We start from the raw sequence: 12,951 nt of genomic DNA on the forward strand, positions 1-12,951 counted from the left end.
CGTTATTGTTAGTTTCTACTTCACTTCATTTTAGAAAATTTGGACAAACCTCACGATACCAGAAACATCAGATTTAAGCGTCAAAGTATGAGATTTCGTTTCCAAATAATTCAATATTTGTATAACCAGCAGTTTTTCCTAACTTCAATTGAGATATATGCATATCTGGAATCTAAAGTACTTTTGAAGAATTTGGAGGAAATAAAGCATTCTCCTAATAGGGGGACCGGAAAGTAATGTCGCTTTCTTACATTAAATCCAAACGAATACATTTTTTAAATAAGTTTTGATTTTTAATCAATAATATAATCACCCTCGTTATCAACAACCTTTTTGCCATTTAATGTGCAGATTTTCAATCCCGGGCCGATAAAAATCAATTGGTTTTTGAGTAAAATATCTCGAGAGGACATTTTGGACATCATCCAAATTTTCAAATTTTTTGCCCCTAAGAAAATGTTGTAGAGATCCGAATAAATGGAAATCCAATGCTGCGATATCGGCCGAGTATGGTGGGTGAGTATGGCAGTACCTCCCACCCCAATTCATTAATTTTTTCCAGTGTTCGTCTTGCACAATGCGGTCTTGCAGTGTCGTGTTGCAGAATGACAACATTTCTGTTGGCAATTGATATTTTTCGATTAAAGATTGGTTCACTCCATCCAGTTGTTCACAATAAAGATTTGCATTAACAGTTTGTCTAGGTTTCAGCAATTCAAAAGGAACAATTCTTCGAATATTCCCTCAAACACCCAGAAGCGCCTTTTCGGGATGTAAACCCTTTGTAACCCCTATTAAAACTGCCTTTTGAGTTTTGGAGTATCATATAGGACGTATTTTTTTGTCTCCACTAATCAAACGATTAAAAAAAACGGTTCTGTATAGTGCCGTTGAAGCAATACGTTGCATGTGATGGATAGGTTGGCTTTGTTCTTTTCGAACAGATTATGGGGGACTTAACACCTGCCTTGCTAATTTTTCCATTCTGCTTAAAATGTTCTTGAATGTTCGACGAAGGTGGTTCAAGAGTTTTTGACATGGATTTGCTTCCACTTCTGCCCTTAGCATGTTGTTGTCGACATGCGCAGAAACGACATTACTTTCCGGTCCCCTATTACATCATTGTTTGAAACGATGATAATTTCTGCATGCATATGACAAAATTCTGTTGAAGCGATTCGTATGAAATTTCAAAGATAGCAACTAAATTGCTCATTCTTTAAGAGAAAGCTCTTTAAAGAATTGAAAATTGGGAATTTTTGGTCACTTTACTAAAGACGAATAAAAGTTTCGGTAATTCTAAAAATTTTTTAAAAACTTTTGTTGCAAAAAAATAAAAGAAAACTGAATAAATCGAGAAGCATTAAATCAATATTCTTTCAATCGGAACTCGACTGTATATTTTAAGTGAAATGTTACATGTTGAACTTAAGAACGTTTCTGCAAACATCACTATTTGAATTTGTGAATTTCTTATACTAAATAAATATAGTATCTATATATTTGATAAACATTTTACTATAGAATATGCAAACAAAAACTGTCTTTAGGAAAATACTCACAACATGGTATCTTCAGGAAAGCTGTTTCTGACGCTGGCGTATACGATAATGATAACGAGAGGCGTACCTGAAACAGAAAATTTGCTTTCATACCCAAGAAAACAAAATCAATGAAAAACAGTAGACTAGCTAGAGGAAAATGATGATTTATAATTTATTGCCGATACTCTACATACCGAAATGTTTTAATCATTTCTAAGGGATTATAATATGCAAAGTTTCGTAGAATTCACATCTAAATATATGACAGAAAAGCACCAATTAAGTATTTTAGTTCAATAATTCTCAACCTACACTTAAAACTATTAACATTAAGGAAACTTTCGACAACTCATTACACTACAATTATTTAACTCAAGTCAAAACCATTTCCTATAAAAAAGGATGGTGTGAAAGTTCCATAAATTTTCATGAAGTGCTTTCGAATTAGAATCTCGATGATTCTGGAATCTTTATTACCACTTCTTTTCAAGAGAAAAATAATTAAGAAATGTAAAGTAAAAAAAAAATCTCAATACACACTAAGCTGCGACAGACAAAGCCGTTACTTTTATCCTTTTTACTTTGGAATCTGTAAGAGTATTTTATGCTTAGTGTATTGATACGCGATCTGCTATACTTTACACTGCGTTTCCCCAAATCGTATTTTCTTTCAATTAATGCCCGTTTTATTTGCATAAATAATCATCTGATTCCCTTACCCTTTCTAAAAGTGGGCCACTAAACTAAAGATTTTCAATTTTTGTTATAATTAGCAAGTCATATTGATGTACTGTATATTTTCCAGTTTCCATCGCTGGTTGGCTGGAGCGAAATTAAAATTTATTGCTTTGTAACAGAATTTTACAAATGCTTTAATACATTTTAACATTGTTTTTGTTTCGTTTTATTATGTACTTGTTATATATAGCCCATCAGGTTTCGTTATATTGTTTTGCTTTTGTATACATATAAGGCATTTTCTCTCTTCTTACTGTCTGCCTTCGTGGTATAACAGAAAAGCATGTTGGTTGGCAGTCGAAAGGTGATTCGAATTCGGGTCAGGACAATGCTGATCTATCATGTGCCACTAATTAAAAAAAAAACAACTCTAAAAGAGTCTATATGTGGCGTCCGAACTAAAATGTGACATATTTCACTTCGAAAAAAATTGAGAAGTTCTGGAACGGAATATTGGCTGAATTCAAGCCCTGATCTAAGCGAGATTTTTCATGATTAAAATATATACTAATAACACACTGAACGTGTTAAATTCATAACTTACAGCTGATCATAGATAAAAGAAAACTTTTTTAACATCATAAACTATTAATTAGTGAGTTTTCTTGCATTATGCAGTTTGAGCATATCTCGGGGTTTTACCTTTACATTTATGTTATATGCCAGCTAAACTTTTAAACAATTTTTAAGTATGTTTTATTTTTCAAAGAACGGTAAAAATGGGAATATAACTGAATAAAGTAATCTGTTGTATTTCCAGTTATGCTTCAAATTTCGAAAAATGATTTACTAATACTACAGATTCAAAATGCTATTTTACGGAATTTTGAAAGAAGCGCAAAAATAAAAATAAACATCTTTAAAATAAGCCAACTGTAAATAAAAAAACTTAAAAACAAAAATAAACAACTTGAAACTTAAACGTAAATTTGATGCATAAAACCAGCCTTAACTGTTCCGATGTTGCGTTGCCTAAAACATAATAAGAGATTGCGCTAAATTCCTTGTTAGAAAAGAAACACTCCTTTCTTCCAGTACACAAAAATACAGGTTCCCTAACCCCCCGTCCAAGATGTGGCAATAGATAGAAATTCCCTTTATTTTATTTTTTAAATTAAATTGTTTTAATTAATTTATTTTTTATGCTTTTTAAATACATTAATTCACTATGGATCTGAATGCTGCTGCAATTTTTTCACCATAATTGATGTGTACGCATTTAGTTATTTATTTTTATTTTATTATTTTAATGGCTAGATTCAGGTGGACTGTGTAATGGATTTAAATGTTTTATTTTTCAGTTGTTGCGACTTCTAACCAGTTGTTGCAACTAATTACCAGTTATTACCAGTCGTTGCGACTTCCTAACGCATAACTAGATTAGGTTTTGAACTTTTCTTATGTTTTTATTGATGTATGTATAAATTAAAGCATTTAAGCTAGATTTTTTTCTCTCTCTCTTTCTCTCTCTCTCTCTCTATATATATATATATATATATACCCTTTCGCAAAAAAATCGAAGCACCAAGAAGGACTTTTGAAATCATGACAAAAATTGGTATGCAAAAACATCTTGATCGAAAATGCAAAGGATCAAAGTTTCAAGGCAAATGAACAGGAATTGCAATCATAGCGCGCATTTCTTAGTGCGCAATTCGCAATGTATAAATCCAGTAAAAGAGGCGGAATACATTGCGTCCGTAAAGTCATGGTGCACTTTTGATCGGTCACAGGAAAGCAACAAAACAAGATAGAAATTTAAAGTCTTCAAAACTCTTCAAGTTTCCGTCGTTTTATGTGCAAGCATGTGCGCACACAGGTGATGACGCAGCACCGCGAACTGCAAAAGAGCAGATCAGCCCATCCACGCCCACGCCAGTCGAGATGTGGACTGTACAGAGGAAAGTTCAGTATGCTCTGTGACTTACCAAAGTCGAATCCGTGATCAAAGTGCAACGTGAATATCGTCACGTGTACAACGAACCGCCAGCGCATAGAAATAACATTAATCGGAGGGATAAGCAGTTGAAGGATACCGGCAGTTTGTTGGACAAACCTAGTTTTGGCAGGCCATCAGTCAATGACGAGTCTGTAAAGGCTATATAGGAGTGTTACCTTACAAAACGCCCTTACAAATTGCAGCTGTTGCATGCTATCAAACCGACGAAATAGAGTCAAACGATTTGGGTTTGATACAGATATGCTTCATGAAGTCGACAGTTATAACCGATTTCTGCAGAAGATTGTGTTTAGCGATGAGGCGACATTCCCTGTTAGTGGACATGTTCATCACCATAACATCCGAATATGGGCTGCTGAAAATCCTCATGCCTACGTAGAGTACGAATGTAACAGCCCTAAAGTGAACGTGTGGTGTGACCTGATGCATGATAAAGTGATAGGAGCATTTTTATTTGCGGAGTAGACTGCGACGGCATGAATGGAGCTCACATCAAACTGCACTGAACAGATATGAAACTTTAAGAGGTTTTCTTTTGTTTGGTGAAGATTTCACATTTCTATCTTGTTTTGTTGCTTTCCTGTGACCGATCAAAAGTGCACCATGACTTTACGGACGCACTGTAGTATAGCTAGTTTAAATGCTTTAATTTATGTGTATAAAGTACAAAATGCGATTTGAAAAGAATGTCATGCAAGCATGACTACGTGAAACAAAAATAAATCTTAGTTGATGCCGTTCAACTATAATTCTACAAATGCTCAACACAGGCAAGATCTCAAAATGCGTCTTTTGTACCGCATTGCACTGGTGGTTAGGTTCTCTAATCACTGGAGATAAAAGTGGGTGTCGTACATGAATATTGCACGTGCATTTACAAAAAATTAAGATGAGAAGTCCAGCTTCTCTTCTTTTTTTCTTTACTCATCACAAAAGCGACAGATTTCACGATGAGCCCAGAAAATAATCATTTTTATGACTCCTATTTTGTCACGCTTTCTTGCTCATTTTGGTTTATTGCTCATCATATTGCAATGTAAGCAACACGCATATAATACTATGTAAACTAAACTACGTAAACGGCATATAATGTTTTGACAATAAATCCTTGTAAGCAAAAGTCGAAGAAATTTGCAAGATGTTCCTAAGTCAAGTCAATAACACTAGAAGGCTTCAAAAATCAAATTTAAAAACGTAAGCATGCTAAGCTGAAAACAAAACAATATAATTTCCCTCCTGAGAATAATGCAAGGAGATATAAATAAATCATGTTCATTGGAAGAAATTTCAATTTCGAAGAGAATCGATACCGATGTTTTTCCAGCAAAATAAAACATGCTTCAAAAATAAACTCATGTTGCTCATTTTTTAAATCGAATAATTTATTTTTCAGAGGTCACATTACTTTATCAAAATGGTGTTATTCCAGAGTTATTTTCTAAATGTATTTCGAAACATGTTTCTTTACTTCTCATCGAGACGCACGCTTTGATTTCATAAAGCGAAATATCTGCCTTTTAGTCCTTCGGGAATACTTCGAGCAACTCATCTAAAACAACAATACGTGATTTGGGATAGATTTTATGAATATTTCTGCATGAAATATTTCCTGTGAATGAGCAAAAGCTATGTCTGAATATTTAAGTTTATAAGAGGAAGTTTATTTAAGACAGCTGCATTTTTCTAGAATGACACTAAACTGCTTTGTAAAGAATAATTTAGAAATGATAATATGTCAGAAAGCCTCTTTATTGCCAGAAAGTCAACATCACTCAACATCACTGCAAAAGTCTATACATGGATTGCAAAGAAATTTATCTCCTTTACGTGAATTCTGTCTAACATGAAATTAATTATAATGGGAGTTCAGAAGATAAATTTTAATTTCGATCACATTCGTTATCAGAAGCGTTTTATTTAATTCAATGGTCTCAAACTGGTTACTTGCTGCCGGCGTGCGGCCCCGAGGCAATTTTGTGAGGCTCGCGAATACATTCCCCCCAAAATTAATTATCATCATATTGAAATTAATTATTATGGCAAGAATTTGAAGAAAGGCTTAAGATTTTAATGATTTTGAGTCCAATTGTACATCATTTTAATTACCATTAAAACAAATGCAAATAACGTCCCAGAAAATTAACATATATATCTATTTAATTTACACTATCTTATTTAAATATTTGAATATATAGATTTGATTGACCGTTTTTTTCGAACTTTTCAAAAGTCAAATGTCCTCAATTACGCATTTATGCAATAAAAATATATGCTTTCTTCGGAAATGCATATTATATGTGAAGAGATTTTCTTTCTAGTTGAAAATTAATAAGTGTAAAAATAGAACTACATCGACCGATGAGCACATTAAACTCCTGAAAATGGTAGTTTCTGATAATTTTTCTCCAAGAGTCACAAGCCCACCAGCGGCCGAGCGGTAAAGACGCTGAACACTGGTAGTTCGGTCTGAGGTTCGAATCCCGCGAACGGGCTGGCTGCATGGGCGTTTTCGTGGTTTTCCCCATGTGTAACGTGTATACGAGCCAGTTTCCCTTAGAAAGTCCTCCACGAAAGGCATCCCTCCCCTTAGGCAGATAGCCCTAGTGTGCTTTGCCATAATTAAATACACCACACCACACCACCAAGAGTCACAAACTTTATCAAAACCGAAATGTCATGAGATTTATCTCAAAGTTGAAGAAAGAAATAAAGAGGCTTGTAATTATTTATATACATATATATGTATTTTTTATGTGTGAGTCAAAGCAAAATTTAAGAAATAAAAGAAAGGTAATAAGTTATCATTATTTATTCCCAAGTTTTGTCTCACTTGGAAAGTTTTCATAATTTTTTTTTATTTTTAGTTAAAGTTAAAATTTAGTAGCTAATTCAACATATTCGCATTATTGGAAATAAATGACAATCTGAAAATTTGAATATTTAGCTATTAAAAAGATTGATTAGAAAGTGCAACAGAAGTTTCCGGCTGGTACCAACTTCTAGATTTCAAACAGGAAATAAATATAAATTGGAATTTTTTCCATTTCGTAATTATTGTTGCTATTTTTGTATCTTTTGATAAATATTAGCTAGTTTTCTTTAATTTATTTAAGAAAATTTGTTTTGTTTAAAAAGGTTTTTATTTTGTACCCCCCTTCTGGGAAAAAAAATAGGTCTATCATTAGCTCGGCATTTTTCCGCTTATATCCACTTTGAGTTTCAGACCACTGATATAATTCATTAGCTAATATGGCTATGCTTCATTTAATTGCTTCTATATGATTTGGATTTTGTTTTATTTTCAGTTTTTGTTTAATCTATTCACCATAATAATAGTAAGTATTAGAATTGTTGTCGAATTCAATAAAATTCCCAAATTAACGCCTAAGACGGATAGTGGGTATTTTTGCAGTATGAAGGACAAGAATATATCAAAAACCAAGTCGAATTTTCTTTATAATGAGAAATAAGTACCTGAGTATCTGATCCTATATATGGATAATATGCAAACTAAAAGAAAGGTTTTGAAATTTTATTTATCTGACTAAAAATCACCCAAATAATGAGAAATTTTTTTAAATCACAAAACTCATAAATTTCGATGGGATTTTTAAAAGGTACCAGAGTACCCAGTTATTGACTTTAACTGTATTCGCATTGGTCCGTTGACGCGAAATGCGGCAAAGCGTAAAAAACGCTTTTCCCGTACTTCAGTACGTTTACACCAGAGCGAAAATGTTTGCTCTAAAAGTTGTCATACGTGCATACCAAATGACTCTTCATATCGGAAACTTAAAGATTGTATTTTTGTGTGGTATTTTGGCTTCCTAAAGTTAAATTTTTTAATTAAAATGGATCTAATTTCTGACAGATCAAAATTAATTTTGTTTCTTGTTTTACATGGATAAGCAAAAAGTGGTGGGTTACATTACCATGAGAGATACGACTGCAGCAAGGATATGCAAATAATTTAATTCAGGAGATGTGATTGAATGGCATCGTAAGATTTTTCTAATTACTTTCGCATGGCGTCTCATCATTTCGGTGAATTTCTAGCCGTTGTAAAATCATTTATTCAAATCAGAACATTAATTTTTGTCGGAGCGTTTAGAATATAGATAAGGAATATCCCAAAAAAGGATTCTATATACCTGACTTTTTTATTTTTGAATTTTGTTGAATGATAAATTTAAAATTCTTAGTTGCATATTTCTACTTCAGAGAATGACTTTTCCGTGGTGTACAAGAATACAAAAATTGTTACATGATATATGTACTACCCTAAATAAAATTTGTTTACTTAAAATATTAAAAATTACATTTTGTTATAATGTGTGTAGGGTTTGCAGGGTTACCTAATAGCACATTAGGAAAAAAAAACAAAGCGGTTGAAAAATAGTTAAAAAATAGAGAAAATAAAAAAAATTAAAATTATTTTCTGTCATACACATATTATTTACTCTTAAAAGTAACTATAATTACACCAACTAGTCATTCATATATTAATGAAGATTCACTGTCTAAAGTTTTATGTTACACAGTCACTTTTGCTTAAAATCCAATGAAGTAACAGCATCTTATATAATATTTTTTTTCTGTTTTGAAAATTGAAACTCTAAAATTAATAAATTTGCTAATGATTATGCAAGTATTACTTAAAATAAAGAAATATTATCATCAAGATTAAACTTTTAGCATAGTTCTCAAAAAATTTGTGAAAAGAATTGTCATGCATTTTGAGGAAGGCAAACAGGGGACATTGAAATGCCTAGCAGTATTCCATAAAATCACCTCTAATCTATGGTTGAATTTTGTCTTCATCTAAATGTTACGTACTGACAAGCTTCCTTTCTGTAGAAATGAAATTTTGTAAACAAATAATTTATTGACTCTATTTGTTTCAAATTAATAAATTTCTAAATTTTTAAAATGAACAAGCGTGACCTCGAACAATTTGCTAGGTCCACCGAACAATTTGTGTATTCACTTTGCCCGTGTGTAGCCTTTATACAGATCGTCTCGTGAACTGTTTTAAACGCTCGTTGCTATAAGAAGGATAATTCACATAATGGCATCTGGAAAGTAAAATTCATGTTTGGAGTCCTTGAGTAATAAATGCAAATTCCTCGTGCCTTCCCTCCCAAAAAAAAAAAAAAAAAAAAAAAAGTCGCAGTAGGCAAATATTTGGTGTAGCAACAATTCTTGAGCAATGTAGAGTTAAGCAAAGCCAAAAATTCTTATATCTACTATCAAAAGAAACTTATTCTCAGCTCACTGCTGAATAAGCATCTGTGCTACTCTGAAGATAGAGATAAGCTTTTCAGTAAATACTTTTTTCCAAACACCAACTCCGTTACAACACCACACCTGATGGAGCTTAATGCATAATTTTTGCCTCTGAAGACCAATGCTTCATCCATTAGATAACAGGGCCCAATAAAAGCAATTTTAATTTGCTGTAGATTTTAAGTAAAGTTCAAAATCTGTGATTTCGAAATTAATCACTCTTTTCTCGCAATAACCTTTTGCTTTAGATTATTGTGCAAAAATTACCAATTATATCTCATTTAGATAATTATGGTCTATTACTCTGAACAAACTGGATAATTTTCTTTTAAATAGTTCATTTAATAACTGTATTAAATTATGCATTCCCAATTATTTATTAAGATATTTCATATTTCCCCCAAGAAGAATTTTTGAAAATATATTCATTAAAAACTATAGTAAAAACTGGGTATTTGAAACGAGATATCTGAAACTGATGCGGCCAGCGGCCAAAAAGTTGAAATCTGAGTCAACTCTCGCGGTCTTCGGTCATTCGGAAAATACCGCCTCTGAACTCGTTTCTGACTGATTACCGCTTTCCGCCCCAACGTGTGATCGCGTTGGTGTGAACTGGTCTTTTAAGAATAATTACGTCTTTAAATGCTTCGGTTTTTGTTTTTAATTCTAAGAATGTATTTTTCTTTAATTTAATACTCTTTTCACAACCACTCCTTACAACGGTCAATAGTAATTACACAGATTTCTAAAAATGCACTTGCTACCGATTTGCACTTTTCTTACATAACCAAGGAAAGCACTAAAGCCGATGGAATCAGTAAAATTGCACTGGGTAGAAGATTTTACGGGCGGTAAAATTTTGAAACTTCCAGACAGCAGAATATAGCAAATCAGAGATATCATCCGAGGCGTAAAACGCCAAGCGCCAGCCCTGCACGTAAAACGTTACTTTAATTAGGTGTTAACAAAATAGGATTCCTCTCGTTCGTTGATTTCCTTCGTAACAGAATTTTACTTTAAATAGTTATCCGTTATAAGAGCGATTCTCAACCGGTGGTACTCAAGAGAAAAATAGGTGGTACGCAATGAAACAAAGTACTTTTAACTATTACATAAAAAAATCATGAAGAAAAAGTTGATAGAAATAATTTCCCAACTGAAGATTTCAAAAATAACACATTTGTTAACTTTTGGCTGAACCGAAAAAAAGAATTTAAAGGCATTTTTAAAAGCTATCAAATTTTCATTGCCTTTTCGCACAACCTACTTGTGTGAACAATGATTTTCTTCCATGTTATATTTGAAAAAATAAATACAGAACAAAATTTAAACTGGATCCTATTTTACGATTAAAGCTAAGTGAAATAGGACTAGACATAAAGATACTGATCTCTCTTAAGAAGGCCCAAATTTCACACTAAATGTTAGAATTAAAATATTATAACTTAAACTTTGATAATTAAAATGATAAATATTTAATCTAATACTTTTTTAATGTTAACAAGTTTAATACAAGTAGCCTAGGTTATGCAAATGACAATATATATATATTTTAAATATTTCTAATCAGAAATTGAAAAATGATCATTGTAAAATATAGTGGTGGTACAAAAGTTTTTCAATTTTTGTTTAGATGGTAAGCGGTAGTCAAAAGGTTGAGAACCGCTGCGTTATATGATATAAAGAACATCGGTTAGGGAACACTCTCTTAGAAACTTATTTGTTCTCAGAAAATCTGGAGTAAATTCTTGAAAAGAATACAATATTACTAATAGTTGCTTAAATTTAAAATATGTTTAGAAAGCCTATTTTTAGGGTAGTAAGTTAAAGCAATAAGTTTACCTATCAAACGAGTAAGCAACGAAACCAATAACGAAAAGAAAGAAAAAAGAGAACGGAAATAAAAAGATATTATTTAAAAGAATAAAATGATTGCGATTATTTTACGACACGAAAGTAGCAACCCCATTTGGTGTTAAATGACAAGAAATAATTGAACAATGCTTCAATATGCAAGACATTATTAATTCTGAAGTTTAATTTAATGTAATTACAATTTATACTTTGAGTATTAAAATACCATCACTTACCCCAGCCAATAAGATAAAACCATTTCAGAAGTTTGTCGTCAGCAACAAAGGCTACGATGAGTAGTGTATGCAGATACAGACCTTCACAAAACATCCAGAGATAATTCGACACCAGAAAGTAATGAACAAGTACATGAAGAATTTGACAGGGAAGCTAGAGTAAGTAAAAAGAAAAGATATTGACAAACGAATACGCATACTTAAATTTAAATTTTCTGAATAATTTAAATTCCTAGGAATAATTGCACTTATTGAATTTTAATTATGCATGGATATACATGAAATAATTAAAATTGCTCTGAATAAATGCTCTTATGCATGAATGAACATATGATAATAAGAGCGATTCAGCTTAACGGTACTTTTTTTTAGTACAGAAAAACATACCTGTTTTTACAGTTCTGTGAACAATCGGCCTGTTTAAAAGGCTAGTGACGGAAATCATTTCAAATTATACAAATATTTATATAATGTATACTCAGTTTTAACTGAGAATAACTCAAAAATGATACAAGATTTTGCAATGTTGGTAATTTGGCAATATTGAACAAGAACATGGCAAAATTGATCCTCAGCAATTCTCATATTCTTCTTAATACTCTGGTAAATAGGTTGGTTTTTTGTTTCAGGGTTTGTTTGACGGTTTTCACATGTAATAAATTTCCAAAAGAAGAAATGGTAAGGATTCGAAATAAACAAATATAGAACTAAGCCCATTGATCCAGAAAAATGATTTAAATAGTATAAGCTACGGTATTTATATATATATATATAAAAAAAAAAAAAAAAAAAAAAAAAACTGATCAACGATGCATGGAGAAAGGATATTATTCAATGCGATTGCAACTAATGTATTAACATTTCCTTTCAGTTCGATCGTGACCTGAAACATTGTTTCGAATTAGGGTATGTAATATGGAATGAGGGAATCTAACATTGGTCATAATTTGATCTTGTGGTTCTTGACCACATAAGCAATATTTCCGCTAGCGATTTATACCCACTTATAACTCTATCAAGGCAACCATCTTTCCAAGGCCAACGCTCTTGAAAGGGACCAGTGTTTCTAAGGGACATAAATGTCATCAGTACTAAGAATTATCATCGATGAGGCTGAAATTCGTTTGCAGTTTACCATTAACAATTTATCTGCGACATCAACACCCAAGCGAATCTCTTTAGATTTTTCCTGGTGATCTTTCACATCCCGAGGAAGTCATGATGCTATTTAGAAAGCTCTATTCATCAAGCTCTTCGAGTTATGCGTTTTGGCAAATGGGTGGAAAAATGGCTATAACTAGACTAGACCGCGAAGGTTTCAACAAGGTTTTTC

At 32.2% G+C, this 12,951-nt stretch overlaps 1 protein-coding gene across 2 annotated transcripts in view; it reads right to left on the minus strand.

The window, feature by feature from the left end:
* The window catches only part of LOC118181155 (calcitonin gene-related peptide type 1 receptor-like), a 374,571-nt gene that overhangs the window by 118,053 nt on the left and 243,567 nt on the right, over positions 1-12,951 (minus strand). For both annotated transcript variants that reach the window (XM_085817333.1, XM_085817334.1), the window contains exons 10-11: positions 11,619-11,772; positions 1,563-1,629 (exon numbers count right to left, since the gene is read on the minus strand). In XM_085817333.1, the coding sequence (XP_085673459.1) occupies positions 1,563-1,629; positions 11,619-11,772 (221 nt within the window). The remainder of the gene's footprint in view (positions 1-1,562; positions 1,630-11,618; positions 11,773-12,951) is intronic.

The sequence above is a fragment of the Stegodyphus dumicola genome, chromosome 5, assembly GCF_044657685.1.
Source record: "Stegodyphus dumicola isolate Sdum_Otavi_A_Nest chromosome 5, ASM4465768v1".
NCBI lineage: Eukaryota > Metazoa > Arthropoda > Arachnida > Araneae > Eresidae > Stegodyphus > Stegodyphus dumicola.